The sequence below is a fragment of the Astyanax mexicanus genome, chromosome 14, assembly GCF_023375975.1.
Source record: "Astyanax mexicanus isolate ESR-SI-001 chromosome 14, AstMex3_surface, whole genome shotgun sequence".
NCBI classification, from domain to species: Eukaryota; Metazoa; Chordata; class Actinopteri; order Characiformes; family Acestrorhamphidae; genus Astyanax; species Astyanax mexicanus.
Window position 1 is genome coordinate 32,652,340 of NC_064421.1, and position 13,211 is coordinate 32,665,550.

The following is a 13,211-nucleotide window of genomic DNA, read 5'->3' on the forward strand; positions in this document are numbered from 1 at the left end:
AAAAATATCAGAAAGGCAGAGAAGAAGAATGGTGAGAACAGTCAAGGACAATCCACAGACCACCTCCAAAGAGCTGCAGCATCATCTTGCTGCAGATGGTGTCACTGTGCATCAGTCAACAATACAGCGCACTTTGCACAAGGAGAAGCTGTATGGGAGAGTGATGCGAAAGAAGCCATTTCTGCAAACACGCCACAAACAGAGTCGCCTGAAGTTATGCAAAAGCATCAATAAAATGATAAGGGTGCTCATACTTTTGCACCGGTCAAATTTTGGTTTAATGCATATTGCACATTTTCTATTAGTACAATAAACCTCATTTCAATCCTGAAATATTACTGTGTCCATCAGTTATTAGATATATCAAACTGAAATGGCTGTTGCAAACACAAATATTTAGAACTAAAAATGATTAAGATTAATAGGGGTGCCTAAACTTTTTCATATGACTGTATCATTGTACTGCACAATACAACATTACATAACTTTAAAAAGTTTAGGTTTATCTTTTACACAAATTTACAATACAATAATATTCAGCATATATTAGGTCTTAATGTTATGGCTGGTCGGTGTATGTACCTGTGTGGCTGAGACAGCAGAGCTGGGGATTGTGGGGACAGAAACAACAGCTGATCTGCCACTGAACTGAGAGGCAACACTGAACACTGTGTCTTCCTGATGAACCTGTAACACACACACACACACACACGCGCACACATGAGGAAACAGTATACTGACGGAATTCACCAGAACCAGGTCAGAAATGTAAATAAAGGTCTGTTCAATCACACAGAGTCTACTGTCTTCTATTATATACAGCCTCAGACCTGCTGCTGACCATCTGAGTTGAGTCTGTATCCAGCAGAGCGAGATAGCCTACATTAGAATCCTGAAGTGGGTCACAGACTGATAACTGCCTGCCTGTTTGTGTGTGGGTGGGTGGGTGTATGCTTAAGAAAAATGGCACCATAAGGTATAATCTTAAAATATATCCTTTTTTTGTAACACCAAATACACAGCCAGTTTTTTACTTAGAGGAGACCTTCCAACAATAATACATCTAATGACCACTTCTTCTTTTTGGGAGAAATACATTTTTTCTTTATTTATAAAGAATATATACCATAAAAAAACTAAAATGTGCCTTATTTAGACATGTCTTCACTTGTGAAGACACTTAAAATAAAATTAAAAACTGTAAAGAAAATAAATTATTTCCCCCAAAAGGGAAAAAAGGCCTCAAACTTTAAATATCTATATCTATAGTGTCTATACATCTATCCATGAACATGCATTTTTAAGTTTGTCAACTAAAATTCCCTGGTTAAGATGAATGTCTACCGTTAATCAGCAAACACACAGGCAGTATTCACACTATGAAGCCCTATTTTTTAGCCATAAAACAACCAGTAACCCAGTTAACCAGGATGTAACTGGTTAACCTCAGTTCATGACTTTAGCACATTTTCCAAACACAGATAAGTCAGACAGAAATCATGTTTAATGGAAAACTGCACAAAAAAAACAAACATTATTTTATAAACTGTCTGGTACCAACATTTTAAGGATGCTCCACAAAACTGTGCTGAACTGTGTTTATCTTGGTATAGTTCAGTAATAAAACCTTAAAACCTGAAACACTTTTCCCCCTACAAAAGAACATTGACCAATTACAAAACCGCAAAACTGTCTTGTCACAGTTAGGCCTGTCACAATAATAACATTGTGGACTTATCATACTATAAATGGTGTGTTTGTTCACATATGTATCAGTGAACAGTATTTAGCCAGTCATGCAATGGCCAATGCTTTAATAACTGTAACCCAATACACAGTGTGGATAGACTGCAGTAGGTAAAGAAAAATGTATATATTTCCCAAACTATGATAAATTAAAATGTTGCCTTTAAAATGGTATAATTGCTTTGTTACCTATTATAATTATATCAGTGGTATTTGCTGTTTTTTAATGGTCATTTATTGCAATAATTCCTGGGATATCCAAAAAATAACGTCACACCCAAATTTACTGCGTTCCAGTTAAACAATTATATATAAGCTATCGTTATTAGCATTGCTAGCTAGAAATATCAGTTGATAATACATTAAGCAGTATTTTGTGCATCTAAACATCATAGAACCATGTCCACAGATAGAGGATGTACAGTACTTTGTCTATAGGACTGATTTGATGAGACATTAACAGACAGAAGTGATAATAAACTATAGAATATTACTGCTTTTACTACTTCTACTCTCCAAGGGTTTTCCCAACTTTTTTGAGTAGGAAAGAGCGTTCCATTTAAAATTTGCTACTCCGAACCACACACACCACACTACCCCACTGGACACTAAGAGGCCAGCAACAATTTCTGGAAAGAAAAATAAATATTGTAAAAAAATGTTTTTTTATAACACTGGTAGAAGCGTTAGAAGAGTTAGGTTAGCAATTTGCAAAGCTATACAAAATCCAGGTAACAGGCGAAAAGCGAAAACCTACCAGACCCTACAAACCTACAATCACTTCAGCTGACAAATTGCAGAAATGAGAAATGAGGCTGAAGAAAACAATATTTTAAAGACATAACAAAACGTTCTTATTACAGTGCTAAAATCTTTGCTGGGTTATGCTAGACCACAGCTAGGTGCTAGCTAACCGTCTAGACCATAATATAGAGGTTCTACAGTCAGTAATGGTTTGGAGAGCCATGTCATCTGCTGGTGTTGATCCACTGTGTTATATCACGTCAAAAAAAAAATGTATGCTTCACTCTGCTGACAACTTTTATGGAGATGCGGATTTCATTTTCCAGCATGACTTGACACACTGCCACACAGCCAAAAGTACCAACTGGTCTTATATATTTTAAAAAAACTGAGATACTTTTGGGTTTTCATTGGCTGTAAGCCATAATCATCAACAATAAAAGAAATAAACACTGAAAATAGATCACTCTGTGTTTAATACATCTATATAATATATGAATTTCACATTTTGAACTGAATTACTGAAAAAAAAGTTACTTTTTAATGATATTACTTTTTTTTTTTATTCGAGATTTAAAGCTAACCCCCAACGATGTTGAAAAATGTCCACGCCGTTTGTTGATTTTCTAGTGGTTAATTAGACGTATTTCCAACGTCTAATTTTGCTTGAAAGTGAAAGGTGAAAAAACATCTTTTCAAAGTGGTTGAAACGATAATATAGAGATGAATTATGCAAGTTTACCCCAACCAAAGTCACATACTATTTATACATTAAACAACCACTTTAATACTTAATAAATGCATTCTTTGGCATCTTCAGGGACTTCTAGGTTAGCATCTAGCAATGTCTAGCAATGCTCTAAACCCTGAAAAGCAGAAAGAAGCTACAACATAAAGAATCAATCCAGTTTTTAGCCTACGCTCCTTTAATATGACACCCTTCAGTAACTGTACCACAGAAAACACCACTTACAGATCTATTCTCATCATGAATGTGGAATTTGGTAATTACCAGAGTTCTTTTGAACCACTCTGCTCCATTATAAAGCTTCAGCAGGAATTTCTGAATCTCCATAAATCCAAACTCCAGACTAATGAGCAGTAATGAATAGTCGGCTTTAGAAGTGCTACACTGACAGCTCACGGCGTTTCAGCGACCTTTGCTCAATAACCTCCTATGGGTTTCAATATGATGTAATATAATAGTCATAATATCTGTAGAGGTTGCTGGTTTTTATCTGTTAAGTAGCAGGGTGTAACTGACAGTAAGTCAGTGTGTAAAAGACACTGTAAATTACAGTAGTGTATGTATGTGTATACCGTCGCTGTCCAATAAAAAACACTTATCTCCAAAACAGCAACTTTACAGGAAAGAGAAAAAACCTTGTAAACTTTCAATGGAAGTCAATGTAAAAAGAGTTTATTTCAGGTCATTTTGAAGAGGTGGGCAGCACATGTCAGAGCAGGGGTCGGATTTTTCGGCTCTAACAAATCAGATTAGTTTCAGTGCAAAAAGCAGAAAAAATGCACTGAAATCTTCCAGTCTCGGAACTGCCCACCCCTGAATTTATCTAGGCTGATTGTCCCACCCATTTAGCTGCTAGTCAGCTGTATGTCCCCCCCCAATCACTGGTGATGCCACAACACAAGGAGGGTGAAGACTACCACATGCCTCCTCCAATACATGTGAAGCCACCACCTCTTTTCGAGCTTCTACTGATGTAGCATTAAAGAGCGACATCACCCTAAGAGAGATGAGGGGAAAGAGCTTTATGTACCCACCCAGAGAGAGCAAGGCCAATTGTGCTCTCTCGGGGCACCGGCAGCCAATGGCAAGTTGAATGACCAGGATTCGAATCAGCAAGCTCCCGATCGTAGTGGCAGCACTTTAGACTGCTGGACCTCTTGGTGCCCCTGCCCACCCCTGATTTAACCAATACATTTTTAACCAAATCACATATAAGGCTTAGTTCAAATTTGAGTAATTTATAAAGCACTGAATCTTTTTTTTTAACAATCATAACTTAATCAATGACTTTGTTAATTGACACTTCTGTGTATGAGAAAGTCTTCTACTCACCCCCTGTTCATTTCTGCTGTTTGATTCACTCGGTGACTCCAGAGTCTTTGTTGTTTCAGATGGGAAAGCAGCCTCTGTGAAAACAGACCCAAAAAAAAACCTTGAGTCAGAAATACCTCCAGCTCTTTAGCTGTCACTGAATGGGTTTCTCTAGATCTGCTGTTTGTTTCATATCAGTCTCATATTAATCAATATCAGATAGAGTTAAATACAATGCATTAATCAGTGGCAACCAGCCACACCTGTGCAGCACTCTATATAACCCCAGTCAAACCACACTTCTCTATCACACCTTTGTAGAGAGGTGACTCATTACAGAGGGTATGGGAAAAGAAAATACAAAAAGAAAAGAAAAGCCAAAACAGCAAAAAAAGAGAGAAAGTTAATAAGTTAATTAAAGAGTTAATAAAAATGTGTAATTTAATTTATTTGAGATAAAACTAAATGAAGAAAGAGAGAGGGAGAGAGAACTGAGATGTGCTCAGTCTGATTTGACTTGTGTTTTGTTTGTCTCTGTGTCAGGTGAGGGTGCAGGGAGGACGCGGAGGTGGACGCAAATGCAAACAATAATAAATTTAATAACATAAATAAACACAAAATAAACAAAACTTAAACAAGAAAACAGAACTGGGCATAAACAGGAAACTCGAGGACCACTAACAGACGTAAAAAAACGTACAAGGATTGACACGGGAGAAAGGGAACACGGACTATAAATAGAGGAGCATACACACGGGAAACAGGAAACACCTGGAACTAAGGGGCGGAGTTACAAACTGAACACAGGTGAGGGCAAAGAAACACTAAGGAACCAGGGTCACGTGGGAGACACTCACAGGCACAAGCAGACGACAGGCACAGAAAAGGTAAATAAACACAGAAAAATGACAACAGACAGGAAACAGGGCAAGGACGTGACACTGATTTCTAGTCTCCTCTGTGGAGAATCAGTACCACAAAATTCAACAAGCACAACTTGTATTTTGTTCTTAGTAACTATTAAAATAAATAACAATATAAGTAATATTGAGGCATATATATATATATATATATATATATATATATATATATATATATATATATACATATATATATATATATAATCAAATAATTATAAATATACCTGAGTAAACATATATAAGTAAAATAAAACCTTTCATTTTGCTCTGCACTTGGATCCACCACCTCCCTCTCCTGTATCAGAATAGACTAATAAAATGGAAACATAAGTTGACTATGCTTTCTTTTTACACTGAATTCCATTAAAGCCATTTTTATTGATTTACTTGCAGCATACAGTGAGTTGATTACACACAGGCCCTCTCTTTCTCTCTTTCTATCTCACACACACACGCTCATTCACTTTAACAGCATTACCTATGCAGAGCCAGTGGCTTCTCATAAATGATTACACACTGCATTTTCACCACAAAGTCATGAGACTGACCTCTTACTGAAATCAGCATTTACATTCTGCAGAGCTTCATTTCCTTTAACCATTACTTTTACCATTCCACTGCATTGCAAAGGGAACATTGCAAACATTTATCTTTCATTTTTACCATTTTCTAACCTCTCTCTCATATGGTCTATGTTCAGTAATTTCCAGTCCTACCTTTACAAGTCAGCAGTTGAATAAATACTTTTGTGAGAATAATTATCAAAGTTTGTATTTTTTGTTTACAATTTAAAAAGAGGGATCGAAAAAAGTATTGTTTGGGTATCGGTATTCGATTCAAAGTCCTACCCAGACCTAGTCAGATCTGTCTCTTATAAATGTTTACTACATGGTATCATTGGGTTAAATCTCTGCACGAATCTCTGAAATCTCTCACCTTTAAGGTAGTACTGCCTCAGTTTGGGGTTGCGGATGTGATGCCGCCCAGCGCTGCCCTCTGCAGTGGTCAGAACGCTCCGAGCTCCGTTTGGGTGGGAGGTGGGTTCCCATGGCCCTGTGACGAAACCCGGAGGCTGGGTGACTCCTGGTGGCAGCTTAGTGCCCAGTCTGTGGGTCAGTACAGGAGAGTGGTCAGAGTATAAGACAAAAGAGTCTAACAAATGCTTTATCAGGTACTGTTCACCATTATTGACGGGTCTGTTAGGCTAAATGAACACATCAATTAAGTACTACAATCTCACTGTAACATAAACTAATATTATGTGTGAAGTGTGTTTTTAAATAAATAAGAAATCTTCTGATTGACTGCCAGCGGGGATAAGCTGATTTTAGGCTCAACAGGTACGAAAGGTTTGGAAAATTATTGTTTTTACCAACATTGTTAATTTATTAAGTCCTACAGACTACGAAGGAACACATAAGGAATCTGGTAGTAACTTAAATATATAAAAGAAAAACAAAATACTCATTTGGGTGCATTTAGCATTTAGATAACTCTGGACAAGGCACAGCTGTTACCAGAAAGCCAGGTTATTCTACCTCATAAAGCTGACAGAGAAAAAGATGTGCAAAGCTGTCATCTAAGTAAGCATTAAAGAGGTGTTACTTTGAAGAATCTTAAATATATCTAATAATCTAAAACATATTCTGGTTTGTTTAGCACTTTTTTGTTTACTAAATAATTCTATGTTTTTCTTCACAGATTGGATGATTTTTATATTAATTTAAATAATCTGAAACCACTGCATTTAAGGTGCGTCAAAACTTTTGACTGGTACTGTATGCAAATGTGTTGGGGTTTTTGTGAAACAACAAAAATTTGGATTGATAATTATACTGTGTATAATTATAGTATACTGAAACTTTAGAGTATGAATATTAAACTATCAACTCAGGATGGCGACTCATTTAAATATCTCTGCCTATTCAGCCTACTGCATTTTAGCCCTGTCCTGCATGCTGCAGTTCTCAGTAGAGTTTCAGCTCTAAGGATTACATGTGCAGTGACCAAAACATCCTGTTTTATTTTGTAAAAAAAGAAAAAAGAAAAAATGGTCTCGTTAAAAATTAATTATGACCATTTTTAGAACATAACACCCCATAAATGTTGTAAAGGCATGAAAACAAAGTCCTAGAAAACTGTAGGATACGGGTCCTTTAAGGTCGCCTTAACTGTGCTAAGAGGCTTTTACGAAGTTTAGCCCAGATTAGTTTAGTCAGTGCTGTTAAATTATGCCATCTTTGTTGCTCTCTAAGCTGCTGGGGGATTCCTGAATTTAAGGCACTGAAGCGTACCCTAAACCGTAGTGTTCCCTACAGCGTAAACGCATTCCCTACACCAAAGACGTGTACTCTACCCTGTATAGTACATATCCTACACCATAATTAAGTACCCTTTCTTGCAGATGCATACCCTTCAATCACTTAAATGATTTTGTATTCCAGTCAAGAGAACTAATATTTTCAAGTTAAAAATACTTATTAAGCCAAAAAAAAAAAAAACGTGATTTCAACCAACTTTTAGTATACTACACGTCAATGCTCTTTCTACAGTGTTGGTTAATTTCCCACAGGCTCCTGGTTCCAGATATTTGCATATTGGGTGTGCCCTCTCCCTTACTTAGCATATTTGTGTTTTCTGTTGCCCAAAGCTATTTTATCCTAGACGTACGTGTAATAAATGTGTTGACTGCCAGGTCCCAGTGTTGTAGGCTGTAAGAGCAAGTCACCTTAATCCTGTGTTCTTGGTTGTCACCGTGTTGGCTTAGAGCTACAGAGTTATGCTGTCAGTATTTACAGTTCTTAAAAAAATATGCTAACTATCTTGAGAATATATATAAATTACATTTAACTAAACTTAACTTCTTAAGCCAACAGTACTTGAAATAAACTGTTGAGTTAATGAAACTATTGTGTGAACAAATTTCCAGTTATCATCTGGCTTTGACTGAGTTAAGTTGAATAAACTTAAAATTGTTTATACTTACAATTTAACTGAGTCAAAGCAAAATGATAACTTGACTGAGTCAAGTTGAATGAACTTACACTTTTATATATTTACAATTTAACTGAGTCAAAGCAAACCATAGGAGGTCACCCTCCTCTGTACATGCATACCCTACACCAAAGACAAGTACCGTACGTTGCAGACGCGTATCCTACACAGTAGCAGAGAATAGGCAAAAAAACACTACACCGTAGCCGCATACCTTTCACCGTAGCTGTGTACCCTGCACCATAGACGAACACACGAACAAATGGATAAAATCTGAGTAAAACATTTTACCTTTTTTTTATCTTAAAAGTGGGATCTAAAGAAAAAGTACAAAACTGATATCTAGTGGTCAGGGTTTAAACACAACACAAAATTAACGACAGTCTGACACCAATATTTACATGTAAATTATTAATATATAGGAATAGTGTTTTTTTGAGAATTGATACAGTATTGCAAACCATATCAATATTTTCCTCAAACACCCTAAGAACACCTGTTAGCCTACCTGTCCTCACCGTGTCTTAAGCAACCTGCCATGCACAAACACAAAGCATGCAATAGACAAAGTACACTGTAAAAAACTAAACTTTAAATTGTTCTGCTTTATGATTTGTAAGTAAGCTAAATGAGAAATATTGAATTGCACCCTAAAATATAGCAAACTAATCATCCCAACTTACTTTATTAAGTAAGTTGGGGTGATAATCAAATTATTTTTTATTTGATTGTATTTATATGTATCTTTATCTTTATATTTTATATATTTTATTTTGTAACTTTGTGTATTCAATTTGTAACTTTGTGTATTATACCTGCTGCTGGATGTCTAGAATTTCCCCTCGGGGATCAATAAAGTATCTGTCTGTCTGTCTGTCTGTCTGTCTGTCTGTCTGTCTATCTATCTACTTATTGTAGTTAAACCTAGTCAAGGCCATGCACATATTGGGCGTGTCCTTCCACCTCTCACTCACCATCAATGTGTAAGCATTCTCCACAAGCTGCCTTCTCTTGGAATTTGCATATTTGTTAACTGCCTGGCCTCAGTGTTGAAGCTGTAAGAGCAGGTTACTATATTCTGTGTTGCCAAGTCAGTTTGGTTACATTTGCATTAATTTCAATATTTTTACATAACTGACAATAAGGTGTATATGTGATTCCAATTACCCAGTTGCTATGTTAAATTAACAAAATCTATAGCATTGCACCTACTAAATTATTTTGATTCATGTAAAACATTTTATTGGTGCAACTTGTTTATATAGTTGGTCCTAAAGGATGGTCAGCAAAACTTGCAATACACATTTTGTAGAATTTAAATCAGTCCAACAAAAGACTTTAAAAAAATTACATTTTTAAGTTGGTGAGATGTAATATTTAAAGTGTTAATACATATGATCTGGGCTAAAGATTTCTGGTTGGCACAACTGCATGTTTTTCTTTTTTTTTTTCAAAACTTAAAAGACTGAGTTGGTCTCAAAACTCAAAAATGTAGTGCAGTTGCCTTAATATTTCAAGTTTTCTTAACTTTTTTTATTTTTACAGTGTAGTCGCCATCTGCCCACCCACAATGCAACATCTTTATCAGGCGATCAGCAGCTGAACTGATGGGTTAGTGTGTGTAACATGAACCAGCATGTATTGAGGAGATAAAGGACTGGCCTGTTCTTCACACTGCCGAAGTAGCCGGCTCTGGTCTTGTCCCTCTGCCGTCTGCAGTCCATTGCTCTTGGTTCCGGGTCTAGAAGCAGGCCAGTCCCTGGAGGGCTTTAATGGACCAAACGAATGACGTAGCCTTGCCCTCCCGCTCGCCGAGCCGAACGCATCTTCCTCGGCTTCTCCTGTGTCATCTTCATTCTACAGAGACACCTGCAGAGGAATGGAGCAGAGGTTTGAGCATATCAATTTCACACACACAAACACAATCCTAATAAACTAATACAAACAGTATACTCAACAATTTATAGTGAACAGCTGAGAAATGAACTGCTGTTGCTATCTAATACAGACTGAATACTGAATAATTCATAATGGACAACTGAGTAATGCAAAACAGTTACTAGCTAACACCTACAGGTAACTAAATAGTGGACAATTCAGCAATGAATAGCGCTTACTAGCTAATACAGTCTGGACGCTGAATAATCCATAGTGGATAACAACTGTAAAAGTAAAAAACAGCAGTTACAAACCAACACATACTATAAACAAAGTAATTCATAGTGGATAACTGAGTAATGAAGAGTTGTGACTAGATAAAACATACTGGCAGTTGAATAGTTCATAGTGAATAACAACTGAGTTATGAATAGCATTTACCAACAAACACATACAGGATACTGAATAATTTATAATTGACAGCTGAGTAGTGCATAGCGTTTAACAGCTAATACACACAGGATACTGAATAATTCATAGTGGACAAATAAGTGATAGACAATACAGCAGTTACTAACTAATACAAACAGGACACTGAATAATTCATGGGGGGACAACTGAGTAATGTATTACAGTATACATACTGGATACTGACTAATTCATAGTCTGCAGCTGAGTAATGTATAGCTAATACAGCAGTTACTTATTAATACAAACAGGATAATGAATGATTTATAATGGACAGAGTAATAAATGAGGTACTATGCTCATACAGACTGGATACAGAATAATTCATAGGGGACATCCACTGAGTAAAGTTCATGTAATATAATTTTTCCCAGCCATGTGCTACTGTTGTGTTTTGGTCCCTGTCTCCGCCCTATCCCTGCCCTAACCATTAATGTTGTCACCTTGTGTCTTGTTTCTAACCCACTTTACTAATCCACTTTATTTCAATGCAGTGTTGCACAAATTTTTCACCAAGATCTTGCAGCATTGATGATGGTGGAGTCTGACCGCTGTGCACAGCCTTCTCCAGCACATCCCAAAGATTCTCAGTAAGGTTAAGGTCTGGACTTAATGAGGTTAAGGTCTTGTGGTGAACAATCCATGTGTGAAAATGATGATCTCATGCTCCCTGAATCACTCTTTCACAATTCCAGCCCCATGAATCCTGACATTGTTATCTTGGAATATTCCAGTGCCATCAGGGAAGAAAAAAATCCATTAACGGAATAAATTGGTCATCGGAGTTGCCAGGTTTGCGTTTTTCTCACCAAATTGGTGTGTTTGTTTTGGGCTACTTAAATAGCAATGTATATAGCTCTGTGAAAAAATAAGAGACCGCTTAAAAACGATGAGTTTCTTTGATTTTACCAAATTGAAAACCTCTTTTGTTTTTTTATAGATTAAAAAATAATGTTAATTTTATTCAAACATATAGCAAAATCAGAGGTACTGATTCATAAACTGAAATAAACTCTTATTTGTTTCCAGAGCTGTATATATATCAAGAACATTTAATAGTAACATATATAGCCATATAAACTATAAAGAAAATACTAGGTCGTACACTCAGTTGTTATGGCATTTGCTTCAAACGTGTGACAGACATATATTTTGGGCTAGATTATGCTTCTGCAGAACAGGTACTAGACTGACATGGGGTTGGGTATTTTTGTTAGACCTGGCAACCCTGCTGGTCTATATTCAGTATATTCAGGTAGTCAGCAGACCTCATTCTTTGAGCACATACTGTTGCTGAACCTAGACCTGACCAACTGCAGCAAACCCAGAATATTGGTGAATTACGTGTTGGTGTGGGTGTGGGTGTGGGTGTGGGTGTGGGTGTGTGTGTGTGTGTGGTTTTTTTTTTTCTGACCAGACAGTGCATATGAGCTACAAGTTTACCTGAGGTAGCCCAGGGGGAGTGACCGCACACTGATGGTGAGTATCAAAAATTGGGGACACACCCAGTATGCAAATAGATTGTGCCAGAAGCCAATGGAAAAGAAGATGCCAATGGCAACGTCAAACTAAGCTGATTCAACTTAAATATCTCTGTTTAGATGTTTATGTGCCCACAAATGCTCAGCTAACTCAAAATATGCCAGAAACGTTTGGAAATATGCTGTTTTAGGTAAAACAGACTTAATTCATGAATGAGTTCAGAGAAACAGGGGGGTTTAGAGTGATTGGTTCCCCAACAGCGCCTCTAAATCCGCTGGGCCAGACTCGACCCGCGGACTAGCCCAATACCTCCACCGCCCCCTCAGCCCCAAACACCACCATCATCATCTTTCTACTGCTGAACACCAGAACCAGAACCACCAAACACACAGCAGAGAAACACCGCCTTACTGCTCTATTAACACACAGAATCAGAGAAACAGCGAACTGACAGCATAAAGCAGCGCTACCACAGCACGACAACCCGCTATATTAATGTAATATTATTATATATAATAAATAAAATAAGAGGAGCTCAGCCTGCAGCTGTTATATAACACATCACTCACAAACACACATACAGAACACTAACCTTCCCATTACTGCAGCCCACTGCCCGCCTAGATGCTGCAGACTGCGTGTGTGTACGAGTGTGTATAAGTGTGTGTATATGTATAGGAGTGTTTGTTTGGATTGGATGAACGCACGCGCACACGCGCGCTCCTGCTTCTTCTATGGAGAGCAGAGCAAACTGCGAGATCAGGTCGCCCCCTGCTGGACCACACCAAACATAACATACAGCTACAGTCTATAAACACCGCACTATAAAAAAGATAATTTGGACCTAAAACCTAAAAAAATACTCAAATTTGTTACACCTAAATATATTAGCTTTTTTCAATCTTTAAAATCTTTTTTTT

General features: G+C 37.1%; 1 protein-coding gene across 3 annotated transcripts in view; it reads right to left on the reverse strand.

Annotated features, from left to right (window-relative positions):
* Positions 1-13,009, reverse strand: part of si:ch211-15d5.11 (oxidation resistance protein 1) — a 30,668-nt gene extending 17,659 nt beyond the window's left edge. For 2 of the 3 annotated variants that reach the window (XM_007244588.4, XM_007244587.4), the window contains exons 1-5: positions 12,884-13,009; positions 10,126-10,332; positions 6,406-6,575; positions 4,571-4,644; positions 583-687 (exon numbers count right to left, since the gene is read on the reverse strand). In XM_007244588.4, the coding sequence (XP_007244650.3) occupies positions 583-687; positions 4,571-4,644; positions 6,406-6,575; positions 10,126-10,187 (411 nt within the window). In that variant the 5' untranslated portion in view covers positions 10,188-10,332; positions 12,884-13,009. Of the gene's footprint in view, positions 1-582; positions 688-3,502; positions 3,600-4,570; positions 4,645-6,405; positions 6,576-10,125; positions 10,333-12,883 lie in introns of those variants that run through there. The other variant, XM_022672735.2, reaches the window with a different exon arrangement.
* Between the last annotated feature and the right edge of the window lie 202 nt (positions 13,010-13,211).